The 21,646-nt window shown below is 38.1% G+C and overlaps 2 protein-coding genes across 2 annotated transcripts; both read right to left on the bottom strand.

Moving 5' to 3' along the window:
• Positions 1–3,852: 3,852 nt before the first annotated feature.
• Positions 3,853–6,408, bottom strand: LOC144630369 (BTB/POZ domain-containing protein 6-B-like). The gene is made up of 2 exons (XM_078488735.1): positions 4,954–6,408; positions 3,853–4,010 (listed from the first exon to the last, which is right to left on the bottom strand). Exon 1 carries the CDS (start codon positions 6,339–6,341, stop codon positions 4,983–4,985), a length of 1,359 nt encoding a protein of 452 aa, XP_078344861.1. The 5' UTR covers positions 6,342–6,408; the 3' UTR covers positions 3,853–4,010; positions 4,954–4,982.
• A 5,291-nt stretch (positions 6,409–11,699) lies between these two features.
• LOC144630366 (BTB/POZ domain-containing protein 6-B-like) lies at positions 11,700–14,305 on the bottom strand. Its single transcript, XM_078488731.1, has one exon. The coding sequence runs from the start codon at positions 13,971–13,973 to the stop codon at positions 12,609–12,611; it is 1,365 nt and encodes a 454-aa protein (XP_078344857.1). The 5' UTR covers positions 13,974–14,305; the 3' UTR covers positions 11,700–12,608.
• Positions 14,306–21,646: the final 7,341 nt, after the last annotated feature.

Here is a 21,646-nt window from a genome sequence, read left to right as displayed (position 1 = left end):
CAACCCCGCTAACTCGAACTAACTTCTATTTCCCTTGGACCTACTTTTCAGTCATTTTTTACTCGGTTAACTCGAAACCCCGCTAACTCGAACTGTTTTTCGTTTCCCTTCAGAGTTCGAGTAACCGGGGTTCAACTGTAGTTGAAGTTCACGCGGGCGGCAAAGGCAGTTTTCTTTGTGAATCGCTCAAGAATTTAACGAAACCCAGGCAACAGGTTAAGCCTATAAAACACAACTGCTTTCAACCAGGTGTCACGAATGTTCAGAACTCGAGGAAAACTGAGTGCAAAGAAGACAAAGAAAGACGAAACGAACCACGAATTTAATATTCAAGAAATACGTCATGTGAACGAGAGCAAATAAGCTCCTCCGTGAATGGGCCTTTGTTTCACTTCTGAAACAACTGCAGGCAGTAAAAAGATAAAGAAAAGAGAAAGGGGGGAGGGGGGGGGGTGTATAAAAACGGAAAGCATTTGAAAATAAAAGAGGTGAGTTACTCAAACTTTGATTTGTGCGGCCTACCTTATTTATTAAATATAGGAAATTAACGCGTCATGAAATTAACGCGAATTTCAAACTTTCGCGTTAATTTTTGTTAACGTTAATTTCCGCGCCGTTAATTAAGTGGAGCGTTAATTTCCATGACGTTAATTTCCATTATTTTAGCCCCAATTTTTCGTTACAGTCCAGATGTTCTTGACTCCAAGGAAAAAGCCTAATTTTATCTGCCACTATCATTGATACTGTGAAGAACGCTCAAAGTGGGAAAAGTACCACGAACATTGTTTTCGTTTAAGATTATACGCCTACAAGTGTTGAAATAAACTTGTTCCTGTTGTGTACGTCGCGTTAATTTCCTTCATTTTGAAATGTTACCCCCTCTTTCGCGTTAATTTCCTTTATTGGGAAGTAATTTTTCCTTCAATTCGCGTTAATTTAAGTCGCGTTAATTTCAAATACCTTAATTAACACAAGCGTGAATTTACAATAATAAGGTAGTAAAGTAAAATGCGATGTTAGCAAAATGCAATTCACTCTTTTATGCTGCAAATGTCGTTTTACGTAGTTTGAAACTGTTAAATTTAGCTAAAAAATGACCATAAAAATTAAAAAATGTCTAAGAAATGTAGAGCTTTTTTCGAACACCTCCAGGAGTCAATGGGTTCAAGTCTCAAAAATGCTTTCAACTCACCGCAAGCTTGTTTTACGCAAGTTTTCTTATAATTTGACCGTGTGGAAACATGACTGTAAAAGGTCAGAATAAATTCATCTCGTGAGAAAATATTCGACCAGCATAGGGCTTTTCTCCGGCAGTCTGTAAAGCACCTTTTGTTACCTGTGTTGAAACTAAATTAGTGCTAAGTTATTTTTTAACATTTATGGTGTACTCAGTGATAGTATTCTCAGGATGATTACGTCTAACACATTAAAAAAATGTTGGACCTTATCAGCAAGGTTATTATTGTTTTTGTGAACAGAGTATTTTGGAGGGAAACAGGGGGTAGGAGACCGGGAGAATAGGGGGCAGGAAGCGGAAGCAGAGAAGGCGGGAAGCGGGATTCCCAAGGTGGCAAGAGCTCAGAGGGAGACAGGGGGGCGAGAGCCCGGGAGAAAAGGGGCGGGAGGCGGGAAAAGAGAGGGTGGGAAGCGGGATTCCTAAGGTGACAGGAGTCCGGGAGAAAAAGGGACGGGAAGAGGGAGAAGGGAGGGCGGGAAGCGGGATTCCTAATTATATAAGGTGGCGGGAACCGGGAGAAAACAAGAAAAATTTTGCAACATTTTGCTATATTTCGCAATGGATATGGAAAACAGGAGAGAACGGCTGCGGAAAGGGGCGGTAGGCGGGAGTAAATCATACTTTACGGGAAGAGGGAGAAAAAGGCACGGGAGACGGGAGGTTCAGACCCCTCTGTCACCCTCCACAAGAACCGCCGGTAGAAACTAAAAAACATAGCAACATCTCATTATGGTTTGCAATAGAAATGGCACCGTACTACCGTGCCAGAGAGGAAGGGGAAGGAACTGGACGGTTTACTCAAATGTACAAATATCATTAAGACCATAACCCTTACCCAGTTTGGTTTATTTTGTAAACATTTAGATGTAGCACAGATAATGAACATCTGTGGTTATTAAGCTTGTTATTTGGCTAATTTCTCTATTTCTGTATTTTTATTTAGCAGGCATGTTATATGCAGTGACAATAGATGGCAAAAGCAATGCAATTTTACTCTTAAATCAGTCAGAGTAGTCCATCCACATATAAAGTAGCTAGAGTGCACTTGTTAACCTTAACCTTAAATGGGGCAGTAAAACTAAATCAACATCAACGGCACATGCCTTTCTAAAAAGAAATCTTACAACATTTTACATATGAAAAAGCCCTGTGGGATAAAATTCATCACAATTTCCAAACCAATGTCCCTTCTCACAACAATCCAACAAAAGACTTAATATGAATAGTTTGGTCTGCCATAAGATAATTTATTTTTTTTCACATAACCACAGCATTTTTAACTCAATAATATATCTGGGAAACTTACAACAGATACAAATTTATTGAAATAATCTGAATTTAATATTGTCAACTATTTCTTAAGTTTTGTTTCCACTAGTAGGAACCAGAGTCATAATTGGAGTTGTAAGAGTGCATACCACTTAGTGAAAATCGAGAATTGGTTCACATACGGAATCAGAGTCAGGAGAATCAGAAAGTTAGCATTTTCTTCTACTTATGATCCAGCAAAAAATTGGATTGTCAGAGTCACAAGCAAAAGTGGAAGAACAAACTAATCACAATGCAAGTACTTACTTTCTGCTTGCAACTCTGAAAACCCAGTTTTCACAAAGATCATAAACAACGAAGCCATAAGCAGAACTAAAACTCTTCTTCTGTTAGGGCCTGTTTACAAGCAGGTAAGGTAACCCTAGTGCTAGGGTTATCCTAGCGCTCCCACATTTCTTCTTTTTTTCGTCGGTGTGTTAACAAGGCAGCTAGGGTTACCCTAGCACTAGGGTAACCCTAGCTGTAACCCTAGCGCCTTGTAAACGCTCTACTAGGGATAACTCGCCTACCCGGGACAACTTTATTTTGGCTCCAAGAAGCTAAATACGTTTAAAAATACCCACAAAAACAGCGAATTGTGACCAAGAAACATCGTGTTCATTCACAATTTGTCGTATTTTTGCACTGGAACAGAATTATTTTCGAATAACAGCTTCTTACGACAAAATTTTACAAGGTTAACTGAAGCATAACCGGTGTAAGTTGACCCGGGTAGTAGGGTTACCCTACCTGCGAATTTTTGCTTGTAAACCCGGGCTATTTTCTAACCCTCTTGCTAGGGTAACCCAAGCACTAGGGTTACCCTACCTGCTTGTAAACAGGCCCTTAGTTTGATTTCACTAAACCATAATGCTGTGCTTCTGATTATGACTCCAACTCCATCACTAGTGAAAACCAGCCTATAGAATTACTAGTACCTCTTAAAATATACATTTTTACACGTCTACAATATGTGTCCCATGTCAACTTTAGCTGACAACTCTGCAATATGAGGAGGATTTAAGATCTTTCCAATGATACCCAAAGCAGAGTGACTGAGCTCAAAATACATACGAAAAAACTTAGAAGTTTGAGAGAAAAACTCAAAGAAAAATTTCCTTTTTCATCCCCTGGCTACCCCATGGTAAGAATTTTCTGTCTCATTGATGCTTTCTTGGGAATGTTTGGATTGAAAGCAAGCCCAGAAGTAGAAAACTACAAACTACAGCAAAACAAAAAACAAAAACAAAAGTGGAAAAGCAAAGTGGAAAGAAGTAGATTAATTTCTTATAAAAAAACTCTTTTTCTACATGGCCAAGTAAAAATGTCATGAAAAGCAAAGCTAGTGAAAAGCAAGGCACACTTTCATATTGGAAATGCCGTTTTGAGTACTTTGGATGTAATATTTAGCTCAAGACTGGCCAGAAATTGTCAAGCATGTCTTGTGGGAGTTATTTCGCAAAAACTCCTGGAGTCCATGGATTAACATAAATACATTAAGTGATAAAAGTCTCATATTAAAATATTTAAAATATTAAATTATATGGAACAACAAAAAAATACAATTAACACTAATATTCCAAAATATTTCAAACATACAGTCAACTCTCTCTTAACGGACACCTCTATAAGACGGACACCTCCATAAGACGGACACCTGGTCTTGGTCCCTGCCGTTTTTCAGTCATTTTACTGTAACCAAACTCCCTATAAGACGGACACCTCTCTACGACGGACAACAGACACTTTAAAATCATTAACGGACACTTGAGATCATGTTTTATTAGTGAAAATACATCCAAACTTCGTGTCGACCTTAAGCAAAGTTAGTCAGCGCCATAAGGATACGTGTATAGAGGGGGGTGAATAGGAAAATGGATCGACGGATTTTGGCTATATTTTGGCCCGGATTTCGGATTCAGAGCATATTTTTAAACGGATTTTCGGATCCTTCAATCGAATTTGGTCATTAAATTACAACGGATCGACGGATTTGGTCATTAAATTGTGACGGATCGGCAGATTTGCATACCCCTATTCACCCCCCTCTGTATACCAAGCTTACTAACCAAAAACAATGACGCTTTAATGGATTACTTCTCTGCTTACGTGTACGGGCACTATAAAAGAGGTCGTTTTCTACTAACAGTAGAACAGTTTGTAGAAGCTCTCAACTTCTGCTTTGACAAGTGAATACGGTCCTTTTATTATTTTGTTGCAGTTTGCAAAGGTTTGTTGCATTGTGCATAGGTTAAGCTTTATTATCACAGAATTACTAGTGTCATGTTACCTCGACTTTCTACAAGGCGGACACCTCTATAAGACGGACAGTTGTGGCCGGTCCCGAAGGTGTCCGTCTTAGAGAGAGTTGACTGTATCAGGTTTGTTAAAACAAATTTCACCACCACCCCCACCCCCTATACCCAAGGAAGATGAATTATTTCGGCCTGAACAGAAATGCTGCAAACTGACCAAAAAATACGCCAGTCGAACCAGAACCCTTCTCTTGACAATTAATAAACGAAAATGTCACATCGTGACAGTGAACTTCATCAAGACCATCAAACCCATACCACGAAACAGGACCATCTATTCTGGCTGCAACACAATACGTGACGCCTTTGCGTAAAACAACTGGAGAATCAAACATGACATCAAACCCATAAAAGTGAGCTAACTGGGTCCGCACTCGCTTGGAAGAAAACGTTCCTGACTTTGATAAAAGGAACATATTATCAGGAAATCGGGTGTCCCTTATTCTTAAAATTACAACATAGTTGCTATTTTCACTACCAAGCATTCGTATTCCATAAAGTTTTATGTCTTTGTCTACCTTCAAATCAATGCACTCTTTGTTATCATGATTGTAATTCCACGTCTCACCTGCATCATCTACATCAATGTCTGTACCCTCAAATCTGTTACACACTAAATTAGTTCCAGTCCTTTGCTTCTCAGAAAAACAGACTGGTGAAGTCACTACTGAATTAAAACACTTCATTATTTCAATCAGTTCTTCTGGGGTCAGTATCTTGCAACCAAGGACAACTGCAGCAAACTCCTTCTCTTCCATTGCTGGGAAACGTATCTCTTTAAAAATTCTTTCTCCCAAAATCTGTCTTTTTACACTGCCATCTGGAGTCAGTTCTTGCCTTTCACATTCCTTTGTAGCCCAGAGATCAACAGCTTTAAACAACTCTACCTCTTTGATTGTTAGTGAATCTCTTTTGACAATTTCTTCAAGCAAAGATCTCTCAATCGTCGCGAATCCCTCTGATTTCACAGCTTCTTCAGTTTCTTGGTCAATCACTTCCCAGCATTGATCCACAAGAATCTTTTCATCATATTGCTGAGCATTTGACAGAACACAAAACACGTTTCCTGAGTTCAGATTTTCTTGAAGAAACCGAACACATTCATCGGCGAGAGAAGGTAAGATGTATTTCTTTGCCAAATACAACACTTGCATCACATTGTTTTCGTTCAATTCAGCCTTCTCGTTGTACATGTATCGTAGCATTTCCAACACTCCCTCGTATTCGCAGTCTGGCAGGTCAACAGAGTCCGATTTTTCCGCCAGTTCTCCACAAAACATGGCGAAAAACACAGGACTGCAAATCGACAACACAAACTTGTGGGCAGGAATCGCCATCTTGCTTTTCTTGGCCTCACCTTCGTCACTCGATTCTCGAACAACAAGGCTTACATCGCTTAGTAGCTCGCTGTTGAACATAAAAATGCCTCTTTCCGTGATGCTTGCTACGGCCTTCTGCCACTTTTCGTCAAAGACTATCATTTTTAACCGATTATTCAGTCGAGATTCTAACAATCTTTTCTCACACGGACAACTCGCGAACCAAAGATTGGAACGAGCTGCTAAGCCTGCTATTCAATGAGCACTTGCGCGCCGATTAGGCGGGAAAATTCTGTCACGCAATCTAAAACAACAGTTCCACTTTGGGTACATGTGACATGGTGACTAATACATTGGTTCATGCGTACCGTAGTTTTAAAAAGAAGCCAACCCGCACGGCTCTTGTAGTAATGATAATAATAATAAAAGCATTTATATTTAGCAATTATTCGCTGAAGGCAAAGCGATTATTGTTGAATAATCCTCGAGACGAAGTCGAGGGGATTATTCAACCATAATCACTGAGCCTGAGGCGAATAATAATTGTTTTAGTATAATTTTCAGAGGTGAATTTTAAGAACTGCGAAATAACAATAGAAAACACAAAAACAACAAATGCAAGTGCTTGCTTGCATACATGTATTGAAATCGTAATTTACACTCAACTTAAAGCAATAAAACGGGACAAATAAAGCACTACGAAAAAGATAGATATCTGTTTGTACCTTTGTTTAATTTACCTTTGTATAAATGGGTACCGGCGAATTTACTGCTGGGGGGTAACCCTGCGATGGACTAGCATCCCATCCAGGGGGAGTAGCAATACTCCTAGTCGCTTAATGCTACGGAAACCGGGATAAGCTCCGGCTGTATGGGCCTCATGGCTCGGAGACAGACTTTACCTTTACCTTTGTTTAATCGGTGGTGACTTCTGAGCAATTGTGTGAATCCTCTCGAAATGACTAGCTCCAGTGAGAAGAGAATATATTAACGACACATGTTATTAACGTGAATTTCAAAAATTCGCGTTAATTTTATTGATGTTAACACATCTACATATAATTAGGTCGGTAAAAATCTTATGATATCACACCAACCGTTAAAAACTAAAATGAATGTTAAAAATGTTAAAAACTAAATAAAACTAATACAATAAAATATTAAAAACTATTAACTTAAGGTCGCGGGGGATACCAACAGCATGAATAAATTCATGAAGGGAAATTTTGCTTGACCTGCATCTTTTAAAATGCTTATTTCTCAGCTGTTATGGGTGCGATTAAGCTCAAATTTTACAGAGACATAAAGAAATGATGAAAGATTGTGAATATCATCTTTTATTTGGTAGATTGCATTTAACGGCGATGTTATAGCCTCGTTAGTGCCAAATTGGGAAAAACATGATTTTGTGGCAGAGTTTGCGGAACGAGTAGGAGACAGCACACTGTGATCTTGTCAAAAACTAATCAGTCAATACCTCTAGTGTGTCATAACAGAAGCGGATTTTTTAATTTAAAGTTTGCCAGCAAGTTATGGCGGTTTAAGTGCGCAAATTTGAATTTAATGTCTTCTACCTCTTTCTAAAAGCGCTCTTTTAAAATTCCGCTTCTGTTATGACACACTACAGTATTCATAGTTTACCTATCTGCAGTGGCAAGTCATGAAGTTCTGTATCCGCGCTGTATTCTCTGCCACAAAATTGTCGGAAAAGTCCAAACTTTGAGATTTCCGAAGGTGTCCCGACCTAAATACGATCATTTTACCAAGGAGAGATGTAATTATGGTAATTATATTCCACGCTTTTATGGTGAGAACAATGCGTTTTTAAAAAGGACACGATTGTTTATGCCGAATATTTTTGTGATTACTCTAAATTGCAGAAATATTCAAAGTTAAATGAAAATAAGCTCAAAGACTTCCTACAATCTATATGAACGTAAACGAACAAACTGCACTGGGCCGCAAACAAAATGCTGCTAGTGTACTATCATGTCTCTGCCGCATTAAGTTTTCTACACAGTTCGATCAGCCTTACAGTTTCACGTTTCATGTTTTATATGAACGTATATCGCTAAGTATTGTTTTAAATTGGTTAAAATATCAAAGAAACAGGGATTTTTTACAAATCACGCGCACGCGCCCATATTTTTGTCCAGTCATAAATATCTCGTAAAGTTGTCGATGTCAGTCGTTGTACTTCGTGCATACGCTTTAAATAAATGCATAATGATGAGCCTAAGGTGTCCCCCGCGACCTTAAGTTTACTATAAGCATCTAACCAGTATTTTTATTAAATTCGCGTTAATTTTGTTACGCGTAAATTTTGTTCGCGTTGTTAAAATGCTTCGTTATATTTCTATACTAAGGTAAATGGTGTTTTGTTAGTCGATCTGACTGAGTTTCTTATGGCCGCGTGCGATGTCTAAAACCACCATATCTACGATTAATTCGAATGCCTTGAAAAGCATCTCTTGAAAATTAGGGGTATCGAATGGTCTTTGCGAGCATTTGCGAGCATGCGAGCACAGCGTTTTTCTTTGCGAGCACGAGCATTGACAAAAGATAGCCTTGCGAGCAACGAGCACTTTTCAAAAACTATCTACACTAAAAACCGAGCATGCGAGCACTTGTAAATTTATGCGAGCATGAGCAAACGAGCACCCACTAAAATTTTGCGAGCATTCCGAGCAGAAGCCTAATTTTGCGAGCACTGCCAAATTGTGATAGACCATTCATGACCCCTAAAATTTTTTCGGTCCAAAAGCCTTGAAAGTTCATTTTCAAAATTCCCAATGTTTTAAATATCCAGGACTTGGAGTGATTTCTTCTAAACTTATGAATGGCATTCAGCAAATGCCACCATGTTCACTAGCCTGGGTGGCAAAGGTGGCATGGCTTAGTAGCCAAGCCTTGAAATGCTACCCTATTCTTACTAATTTTCTCGCATGCTTAACGAGATTTCGAGAGCCGAATTTCGTGAGTACTAATTTTCGCGACTGCAAGAAAAATTGAGCAAAAGTGTATTTTCGCGATTCTGTCAGTGTTTTATGGCTCAGTCGTCAAAGACTAAGGAACTACTAGACATATACAACCCGGGGGGGCTACTCCATATAATGGCCTATACGAGGAGGCTCCGCCCGAAAGGGGTACCTTTTTCAGGCTTCAGGTATATAAAAGGGTAGGGATTTCAGAAGTTAAGGTATATGAAAGGGTATGTAAATCCGTCATTTAGGTTTTTTAAAGGGCCTTGAATTAAAATATTTCGAACAGACGCACTTTATGGCTGTATTAATTTAATTTATAAAGCGCAACTTGAAAATGACAAGAAAACGTCCTGTTTTAAGTTTATGCCAAGTCTTTTAGGTATATGCAAAGGGTACCTTTATTCAGTAAAAGGTATACGAAAGGGGTACAATTTTTGTGAAAATGGTATATAAAAGGGTAAGGGGTAAGAGCTTGGGGCGGAGCCTCCCCGTATAAAACTTTTTTGAGTGCCCCCCCCCCGGGATATACAAAGGTCTGGTTCAATTTAACTACAAGGACTCTCGGCAAACGGAAACTTTGGTGACTGTACTAAAGAGGTTTTGGCCGATTTACAAGCTGAAAAAAGCAGTTCTCAGGGGAAGGGTGCTAGACGAAAACAAAACGGAAATTATTTTTAAGGAAAAAAAGTTGCAGTTCCAAACATTTAAAATGTCAGTACTGTTTTGATATAAATATAATATGGTATTATTTTTTGCGTGCTTAAAAAAGGTACACTGTCACGGGTATTTTAATGCTTTTTGGTAAAAAGTACTCAAATTGGCGTATAGGTCTTCCTATACATGAAATGCACCTATTGCATCAAGATGAAGATATAAAATGAATTGTTTTTGAAGAAAAAAGGGAGCCATTTTTTGTTTTTCGCTTCAGTGCACTTGCATGGTAATTTTAAACAAAATTGGATCACTATTCGTAGTTTCCATATGTCTTTAGGCTCTTGGGGTTTTGAAGTCAACTGGTGACAAAGTCCCTTCAAATTTTTTGCGCAATGTTTTCTTCGCGCGTATTAAATTTCGCGATTATTTTGAAATCGCGAAAATAAGTAAGAATAAGGCCTAGCGCGGTGAATATGGCGTCATGCCAGCTTCTCGACCAATCAGAATGTTCCATTCTTGACTTCACCTCTGGAAATTAAAGTGAATGAATAGTGCTTTTCGCGCACACTGATTGGTTAAGTACCAGTACTATTCACCTCCACTTCGGTGAATAATTGTTAATTATAAAATACAATGGGATGTTCCTTGAAAATAAATTTCTCCATATCAGTATTTCTTAACAAAGGTATTCTGTATGCATGTTACATGCAGTGTTTTCATAGATGGCAAAGTCAATTTACTTATACTTTTAGAGTCCAACCACATAGATAATAAAATATGCCTAAAATATATACTAATGTAGCATTTCACACATTTATTACAGTGGCGGGTCTATGTGAGGGGCCCGGGTGGCATCTTATTTTTAGGCCAAACAGAGGCCCAAAAGACCAAGAAAAATTATTTTTGAGAGCCCCCCCCCCCCCCCCCATCCCTTATTCCAGTGTCTGGACCCACTGTGTGATCATATAAAACAGCAAAATTCAACCAAAAAAAATCAAATTTATCACCATTGCCCCTTCTCAGTCCAAACCAATGAAAGACTTGCTATGAACTTTTTGTTCCTCTACATGTATGTAATCACTTCTTTGAATTCTTTGGTTCCTTGACTCAAAATGTTTAGTTGTTGGGAAATCACACAAGGTGGTGGCAGGAGGGAGCACGGCACTGTGCCACTGGGACGCCATTGCGCCTGTTTCAACGTATGGTAGACCATGTTCAGTTTCATTTTGAGATCATACTCCAGACTTAACACTAATAATCCCTACCCTTCCCTGGTATTATTATAACCAGAAACTCTTTAGCTGTGAAGTGAAGTGAATACTTTGTTTACCCTCGGATTGTAGAGTAGCTTTTAACATAGCTAATATCTCCGAGCATTTCAACAGTACAACGGCACAATGGGCAAAGACCAGACCACAACACCGGGAATTAGTAGTTAGTTGCTATTTATGTTGCCATACTTATGCTCTTATTTCCATTTTTGTAAAGATCTGTTAAGTGCTTAGGCCTGATTCACACTAGCGACATAAGGACGCGGACATAACGTCAAAAAGAAAAGTTCAGTTTTTTCCTTATGTCGTTATACTGATGTCATTACCGGTATGTTTCAACTATTTTGTTATGTTATGTTGTTCACACTGGTGACATAAAACATCAAAGTGAGGTGTTTTTTGTATTTGCATGACCTTGCCATTATGTCGCTAGTGTAAACCAGGCCTTAGTCTTGACAAAATTCTTCATTCCACTGATTCCCTCTACCCCCAGCCCCTGAGCTGTCCTGCAACGTTGTCTACCATAATTATGGCAGCCCCCCCCCCCTATCGTGTTAAATTACTTATATCAACTTTTCTTTACATTTTCAGCTGTTATCTACAAACACATATTGTATCAACTTTCCTTCTTTAATGTTCAAAATTATGTACAACAAATTTCATCTAGTTGGTTTTATTTTAAAACATCAACTCAACAAGTATTTGGGAATGATTATGACAGTATATAAAATCAATGGAAATTCTTTACTATTTCTAAGAATTATGAAAATTATTTTGAAATGTGTCTTGTCTTTTTATAGCTGTAATAATCATGTAATATGTCAAAATGAAACAGGCTGCAATGTAAAATTAATGACCATGACAATTATACAATGTTTATCTTAACATGCCTATTAATAAATCATACTTTCCCCGAAAGCAATCCTAAAAAATGAGCGTAAACAAATACCAGTACTTCACGTTGGAGTATCTTGTTGTCACCTAGAAGCCCCTTAAATTGTTTTCCAACAGATTTCCAAGGTCACTTAAACAGTTTAAGGGCATAATATTTCAGATTAAAAAAACCTATGGTTGAAACGGCAGGAGGACCACAAAGGGAACCCCTAGTCACACCTCCCAAAAGTATTAACACCCACCAGCCACTAGACTCTTACTGGAAATAACAACAATCCTGTTTCCAAAAACCAACAACTGACAGAAACAGTCAGAAAAGGGGTGACAATTTGCGAATGCAACATTCCAGTGTTAGTTTAAACAGTGACAACTTTACATGAGGTTAATCTACTATAAACAAAAAGAAATATTTAGGGGGTGCTAACACTAAAAATTAAACAAAATTACAGCATCACAAAAAATTGAAACATTCAGCGGCATTAGTTTTATAGCAAAAACTGACAACGACTTTTTTCGCAACAGGTGATTTGGAAAACAAGCGACAGCGTCTTTGGAAACCCCCATGGAAAGTCTCTTCTATCTTCAGACAGCCATTTTGTATTGTGGCACTGCCATCTTGAATGTCATTATTTTCTTGGCCTGAACAGAAATGCTGCAAATTGACCAACGTCATTATCAGTTGAACCGCAATCCTCTTCTTGGCAATTCAAGAAGGTAAATGTCACACCTTCCATTATTTGCACCTCAAAAGCACCATCAACCCCATACATCGCAGCAGGGCCATCTATTCTGGCTGAAACACAATATCTGATGCCTTTACGTAGAAGAAATGGAGAGTCAAACATAACATCGAAACCATAAAACTGGGCCAATGTTAATTCATTCTGCTTACGTGTGGAAGAAAACATACCTGACTTGGAAACAGGTGCCGGTATTAAAGCAGAAAGCCCAGCTTCTCTTATTTTTAAAATTACAACATAGTCACTATTTTTGTTGCCAAACATTCGAACCCCATAGAGAAGTGTATCCCTGTCTACCTGCAAATCAATACATTCTTTTTTATCACTGTTGTAACCCCATGCATTTTCTGTATCCACGCCAACACTATCAAATCTGTCACACGATAAAAGAGTTCCAACCCTTTGCTTTCCTGGAAAACCGACTGGCGAGCTTGGAACAGAATTTAAATACTTCATGATGTCAAACACTTCTTCTGAGGTAAGGATCTTGCTACCAAGGACAAAGCTAACAATATCTTTGTCCTCCATTACTGGAAAACGTATTGCTTTTACAATATCTTCCCCAAGGATCTTTCTTTTCACATTGCCATCTGGAGTCAATCCTTGCCTCTCACATTCCTTTGAAGCCCAGACATCAACAGCTTGAAACAACTCTACCTCTTGGATTGTCAATGTATCTCTCTTTATAATTTCTTTCAGTAAAGATCTGTCAATCGTCGCGAATTCTTCTGATTTCACAACGTCTTCAGTATCTCTATCAATTAATTCCCAGCACTGATCAACGAGGACTTTTTCATCATACTGCTGCGCATAAGACAGAACCCAAAACACGTTGTATGCGTTCAGGCGTCTCTTCAAAAACCGAACACATTCAGTAGCGAGTGAAGGTAAGATGTATTTCTTTGCTACATACAGCACTTGTACAACATTGCTTTCATTTAATTCCGCCTTCCCGCTGTACATGTATCGTAGCATTTCCAACACTCCCTCGTACTCGCAGTCTGGCAAGTCAACAGAGTCCGATTTCTCGGCAAGTTCCCCACAAAACATGGCGAAAAACACAGGACTACAACTTGTCAACACAAACTTGTGGGCAGGAATCGCCATCTTGTTTTTCTTGGGCTCACCTTCGTCACTCCAGGCTCGAACAACAAGGCTTACATCGCTTAATAGCTCGTTGTTAAACATGAAAATACCTCTTTCCGTGATGCTTGCTTTGGCCTTCTGCCACTTTTCGTCAAAAACTGCCATGATTTCTAACAATTTCTACGTTTTTTTCTCTCGCAAATGCAACAAAAACAACCAAACTGAGTCGAAGGAACTGCTTCCCAATGAGCACTTGCGCGCGCGCTAATTGCGCGGGAAATTTCCGTCACGCAATCTTATCAATAGGTCCGATTGGCGTACAGAATTCTGTAAATGGTAAAGTACAAGTAATGTATCAGATTTTGACCGAATTTAAACTTCTGTAACTCCCTTCAAATTCGTTTCACTGAATATTACTTCACCAAAGGCGATATGACGTTAGCCGAATTTAGTGCGGTGGATGAACCCACAATCCACGCCACAATTCTTGGGACACTTCCCGTTTTTTGCACTTGAAACAGGGGGAAAAATCAACAATTACCCCCCTGCCCAATTACAATGTTGTGTACCTTGAAAAAACAATGTTTTCCGTTACCGTCTATTTTGCAACATTCTGAGAATTTGCAACGGAATGTCACGTTATGATTTTTGAAATGAGTGTCCCAAAGAATGAATGATTTGCCACTAATCGGATCCTGTGTTTTGCGTAGAGGATTCTGGGATCGCTAGGGGGCAAACATTGCAAGTCGGCAGAAGAAAATATATGGCGAAAAGTTGTTTTGACGTTCAAAAGTACGATTTTGGAGAGAGATCAACGCTTTTTCGCCAGTATTTTATCAGGAATGGATTTGGACATTGTTGATTCTCGAAAAGTGTAAGTTTCTGTTTGAATAACCGCCAAATAGGTGATCAAGTTTACCGATAAACCTCTGCTTTCGCAAGCGCAAGCGGCAAGGTTTATTTTGAAATTGACATCTCAAAATGTCTCGAAATATTACAAGTTAGGTATATATCTGGAGGAAATTACTTAATAAAGTCCTTTGAGTTGTATTTACGTGTGAACATGATTATTTCTATGCTTAGTTATACAAATAATATTAGAAATATGTCCGGTAGCAATCTTTATCATCATTGTGCTGTTTGCGATATGTGATAAACGATCGAATGTACCCAGAGAGGCAAAACCAATTCTTTCTCGCGATGGAATATTTAGATTCTACACCCCCAAGAATAAGAAAGATGATTTGTCATGAGCATGGGCTCTCTCTAAAACAAGGTTAAATCTTTCTCGAAGTAAAGCTTAGCAGCCTCTGGCTAAACTAGACAAAACACAAACATGTCATCCGCGATACGAAGAAACACATTGCAACACTGTACTAATGAACATCCTCACGGATAATTTAAGATCTTGTCCTTCTAGAAAGAACTTAAGAGCAAGTTTGTAGAAGAATCGAACAAAAATTGTTTTTTGCGGCAATTCTTAAAATACAGGGATTTCGCTCATCTTCTGCATGAAGGTAGTCCTTATTAAAACTAAAAACGTTATGTTGTTTTTTTCTTCAAATAGTTTTATTTTTCTGAGAAAAACGAAATTTTCGATTTGACATCTAGACTCGTCTAGACTCGATTGAGAGGGTACAAATTGGGTTGAAAATTGACCATTTTCAATCGATTCGTATGTCAAAACCATCACGCGCAGAAAAAAATAAATACAACCGGTCTATTGCATGACTCTTCCTTGTCCAAATAAGCATAGTTTCAAGAGTTTTGGTTTAATCTAATTATTTTACGGTAAACAAAACCAGACTATTCTCACGCGAAATGAAAGTCGGTCGGTCAAAAGAATCGTCATTTTCACTATGTGCCTTATCTCAGAATTCCTTGAGATAAATATATTTCAACTGTAGAAGGATGATACTTTCAAAATATTTAAAGTTTTGTCTGGGTAAATGATTAAGCACTTGTCAAAAAATTATTCAAAATCGTACAAAAACGACACAAATCACGCAAGCTTTCGAATGCGTGACCAAAAGTATTACCACCGTATTTGTTCTTTAAATCAATTTAGTCGCAACACTAGCAATACCAAGGCATAAATCATAATAAATATGTTCACCTTTGCTTGAGTATGATATCCTGTCCCATGCAATACGTTTTTTCCTGTCATTTCTTCAATGGCTTCCCGTTCAGTTCGCATGCCGCTTGTCGAATCCGTCTGCGACTGGTGAATTTGAAGCAACCACCGATACGAGTTTAACCAAATATGTATCGTCATGATTAACAAGCCCTTTTTGTGTTACTTGATTAAGCCATATTTCAGGTTATAGCCGGCAAAGCGTTTTCGATAAGCCACTTTGCAGTGCCTGTTGGCCCCGTTATTATTCCAAGTTAAGTATAAATTTGCATACTTTCGAGACAAGCGTGACAGTTTTTTATACTTAGGGGGGGGGGTGGGGTGAGGAAGGGTCTTAAATTTTTAGATGAATCAAATGTTTGAAAACGTTTGGGGATGAATTGTCACAAACTAATACCGTATTTTACATGGGGATGTAAAAGAATTTCACAACGTCAAACCTGACCCCACGGGAACAAGGATACCAGTTTTCTGGAATATGACATTTGATATTTCTCTTCCTACATCTCTATCTCCTTTAGAAGTCTTCCCTTTACTGTGATAAGCAATCTCGTGAGGAACTTTGCATGTACTGGAACTTTTTCGCCATCCAATTCCAAGCTCGGATCGATGAAAGGGACAGATAGTAAAATCGCGTCGATCATACGAGCAAGGACTGCCAACTATCGTTTTAAAAGAACAAGAAACTTCCATGAGACACCAAGTGCAGCGAGAACATATGGAGTTTCCAACAGTTCACCAGACAACTGAAGGAAAAAGCACTTTATGGGGACTGTGTTGTGCCGGTTGCTCCACAAATGGTTCGTGAGAAAAAAGAAATCATTCAAACATCTATAATCGAGTTTAGTAAATTACATTAGTCTCGTCTCCTAAAAGTAAACAACGTGAATTCTCGCACACACAAGGTCAATTATTTTACTTTGTTGTTTTGGAGAATAACGAAGTACATAACTGAATTATATGGTTTTTATAGAAGGAGCAACCAGCAATTAGTAGATTATAGACTACCACCAAACCGGAAACGAGAAGCAAACGACTTTTAGAAAGTCTAACTTTAATAGATTACAACACTTTTTCCTGACAGCGGCTTTTTGTCAATACTTTTACGGTTTTTCTCTCTTTGATTTTGAGCGTAAGCAGAACTTATAAGTAAAGTAAATCACGTAGCAAATACGAGTTTGTGACAATTCATCCCCAAACGTTTTCAAACCATTGATTCATCTAAAAATTTAAGACCCTTCCTCACCCCCCCCCCCCCCCCTAAGTATAAAAAACTGTCACGCTTGTCTCGAAAGTATGCAAATTTATACTTAACTTGGAATAATAACGGGGCCAACAGGCACTGCAAAGTGGCTTATCGAAAACGCTTTGCCGGCTATAACCTGAAATATGGCTTAATCAAGTAACACAAAAAGGGCTTGTTAATCATGACGATACATATTTGGTTAAACTCGTATCGGTGGTTGCTTCAAATTCACCAGTCGCAGACGGATTCGACAAGCGGCATGCGAACTGAACGGGAAGCCATTGAAGAAATGACAGGAAAAAACGTATTGCATGGGACAGGATATCATAATCAAGCAAAGGTGAACATATTTATTATGATTTATGCCTTGGTATTGCTAGTGTTACGACTAAATTGATTTAAAGAACAAATACGGTGGTAATACTTTTGGTCACGCATTCGAAAGCTTGCGTGATTTGTGTCGTTTTTGTACGATTTTGAATAATTTTTTGACAAGTGCTTAATCATTTACCCAGACAAAACTTTAAATATTTTGAAAGTATCATCCTTCTACAGTTGAAATATATTTATCTCAAGGAATTCTGAGATAAGGCACATAGTGAAAATGACGATTCTTTTGACCGACCGACTTTCATTTCGCGTGAGCATAGTCTGGTTTTGTTTACCGTAAAATAATTAGATTAAACCAAAACTCTTGAAACTATGCTTATTTGGACAAGGAAGAGTCATGCAATAGACCGGTTGTATTTATTTTTTTCTGCGCGTGATGGTTTTGACATACGAATCGATTGAAAATGGTCAATTTTCAACCCAATTTGTACCCTCTCAATCGAGTCTAGACGAGTCTAGATGTCAAATCAAAAAATTTCGTTTTTCTCAGAAAAATAAAAATATTTGAAGAAAAAAACAACATAACGTTTTTAGTTTTAATAAGGACTACCTTCATGCAAAGGATAAGCGAACAATTTTTCATAGCATTACCGGACGTTGTCGGATTCTTCTACAAATCTCCTCTTAAAGTACATCTTGCAAATATTAAGAGGCTGTGTCTGTAATAGTGGTCTGCCCGATCTGGCTTGTTAAATAGATTTCGCTCTTTTCTAGTGTGTTGCAAGACTTTCATGTACTTATACTAAAAACACAATTCACTTGACCGGATCATTAATTTTTTTCGAGTTTTAAAGGATTTTCGGTTCACCCGAACGAGCACTTGTAACAACCACTGTCAAGGCTTAAATTTACCACAACTTTGAAAATTAATTAAAAAAGAACTAACAACTTCTGTACCAAACAAACACTACAGCCTGTTAAATTATGTCTTTTTAATTTATCACACCAACTTTCACGAACATTGAGCTCGAATCAAGCTAGCAGCAAAACATTAATGACACCCCTAACACACACCTTGATGAAACACTTGAAAACGGCTCAGATTCAAACTTAATTTTTGAAAAAGTGAGGCGGTCTACTTCAATCAAACCAGTGCAGCCGAAAAGTAGATGTAATAGAAAATGTTCCTATCGAAAAAAACCTTTTGGTATCGTCTTAATGAAATATTTACAGCTGTGTAAACTTGCCCAATTTCGAAGATCTTCATGTTTGCAGCCATTTTGAGGGACTCGTCAGGACGAGGAGTTTCATCAACTGGCCTCGCAGACATACCTCACACCTTCAGAAATAAACAAAGATTAGATATAAATGCAGTGCAGTTCAACTGAAAGAGAATAAATCGTGTTTAAAAATGGAAGCTCGACTTACATTTTGACTGTTACGGACGTCTACGGACGTACGGTTGCTACTATTGGAATTTCGCTCGATGATTCCACTAGAAATAACAAAATTTGACATACAAACTTCGACTTAATGTAACCTATGAATCAGCTCAAGGCAGTAACTTTGTGCTTTTCCTTCCTTACTGGCGTACAGCAAAGATTTTCCATCGCAAAACGTTGAACGTCGAAGAAACAGCTGAAGAAACGGCCTGTCGGTCACTACTTCATGTATGAGGCACTATACGGTACACATACGGTACACAACGGTACTCCATACATGAAGTATATAACCGACCAATCGATAAACATGTCAGTTTGGTCTTCTTTACCTGATTCTTGCTGTTTTGTCGTGAAACAACTTCGCTGTACGCCGGTTAAGAAGGGAAAGCACGAGGTTACTACCTTTAACTGATTTAAACGCTACATTCAGTCAAAGTCTGCGTGTCAAATATTGTTATTTGTTGTGGAATCATCAAGCGAAATTCGAACAAGAATGACCTTACGCCCGTAGAAATCGTTGAAATGTAAGTCGAGCTTCCATTTTTAAACACGATTTATTCTCTTTCAGTTGAACTGCAATGCATTTATATCTAATCTTTGTTTATTTCTGATGGTGTTAGGTATGTCTGCGAGGCCAGTTGATGAAACTCCTCGTCCTGACGAGTCCTTCAAAATGGCTGCAAACATGAAGATCTTCGAAATTGGGCAAGTTTACACAGCTGTAAATATTTCATTAAGACGATACCAAAAGGTTTTTTTCGATAGGAACATTTTCTATTACATCTACTTTTCGGCTGCACTGGTTTGATTGAAGTAGACCGCCTCACTTTTTCAAAACTTAAGTTTGAATCTGAGCCGTTTTCAAGTGTTTCATCAAGGTGTGTGTTAGGGGTGTCATTAATGTTTTGCTGCTAGCTTGATTCGAGCTCAATGTTCGTGAAAGTTGGTGTGATAAATTAAAAAGACATAATTTAACAGGCTGTAGTGTTTGTTTGGTACAGAAGTTGTTAGTTCTTTTTTAATTAATTTTCAAAGTTGTGGTAAATTTAAGCCTTGACAGTGGTCGTTACAAGTGCTCGTTCGGGTGAACCGAAAATCCTTAAAAACTCGAAAAAAATTAATGATCCGGTCAAGTGAATTGTGTTTTTAGTATAAGTACATGAAAGTCTTGCAACACACTAGAAAAGAGCGAAATCTATTTAACAAGCCAGATCGGGCAGACCACTATTACAGACACAGCCTCTTAATGAGCCAAGATAAATCACAACAGTCCAAATAGCAAGTACATCAGTAACAATAAATACGGTACAGATGTGTAAAAATGTACAACCTGGGAACCACGCAGACCTACGACCTCTACACATTTGTTGGCGGCATTGTTAGGGCTCTACTAAACTTAAAACACTTCTTAATAATACAGCTGACAGGATATAGTTCCCTTTTTTAAACTAGTAATAAACAAAATACATTAAACGACCAAATCCAAAAGCGATCGGGAAATTTATAAAGTTACGATCGTATAGGAGTCTGTGAATGTCTGTCACCATTTTATACGAAGCCATAATAATTATTTGTTATTAAAAGACGTAACTAATAAGTTAACAGCTTGTGCAAACGTAAAATATTATACAACTACTGAAAGGGCTTTATTGAGCTATTTTCAATTTTATAATATTTCAAGACCCCAGTCACGCGATGTCTATTTCACAATATAATACATGTAAACCTTTATAAAAGCGGTAGATTTTATCGCATATTTTACGGTTATTCAAACAAAACCTAACACTTTCAACGTACCAACATTGCCCAAATCCATTCCTGATAAAATACTGGCGAAAAAGCGTTGATCTCTCTCCAAAATCGTATTTTTGAACGTCAAAACAACTTTTCGCCATATATTTTCTTCTATCGACTTGCAATGTTTGCCCCCTAGCGATCCCAGAATCCTCTACGCAAAACACAGGATCCGATTAGTGGCAAATCATTCATTATGGCACGGATTGCAGGTTTTATCATTCCACAGTCGATTATTTGCCTAAGGAGATCACGAAAGTGGCAGATTTAGTGAGATTTAACTTTATTATCATGATGTACCAAAGGCTTGTGGATTTCAAAACAGCTTTGGATATTTAGTATTTATTGCCCTTCTATGTGGCAAATCCTCTCAGACAACAGCTTATCCACTGCTTAACAACAAGGCAAGACAACTGTCATCCTTAAAGGTGATATACTCAGATTTGACATGTTAATAGTTTGACAGCAATATAATTAATAGCTTCCTTTGGTTTCATTGAAAATAACTTGGGTACTAAAAGATTACCACTAACAAGCAATCTTTAAAAAAACAAAACAAATAAACTATAGTCACAATCAAAGGCTCTTCGAGCAACCTCATGGTAATTCGATGAATGAAGTGCCGACCTCCGCATTTTTTCTAAATAAGTGTCCAATAAAGTAAAGCAATCTCACTTTGCTTTATTTTTCCACGTGAGTTGCGTCATTGATGGCTCGTGTTCGCAGGGGTCGTAGCGCTATTCAGTTTTCACAACCAAAATATTTACCGGTTAGTGTATTACCTTTGATCCTTTTAAGCATTAAGTAAATTTGTTTTGTGAATATGTTTACTTTTCTGTCAGCACGTATAGCGTTATTTTGTGAGCAGCGGAAAAAAATTTGAGAGAAAAGA

This window comes from Oculina patagonica, chromosome 11 (genome assembly GCF_052425735.1).
Source record: "Oculina patagonica isolate OP01 chromosome 11, crgOcupat, whole genome shotgun sequence".
Taxonomy (NCBI): Eukaryota; Metazoa; Cnidaria; class Anthozoa; order Scleractinia; family Oculinidae; genus Oculina; species Oculina patagonica.
The sequence above is the reverse complement of the archived record's forward strand: the minus strand, read 5'-3'. Positions and strand labels throughout refer to the sequence as shown.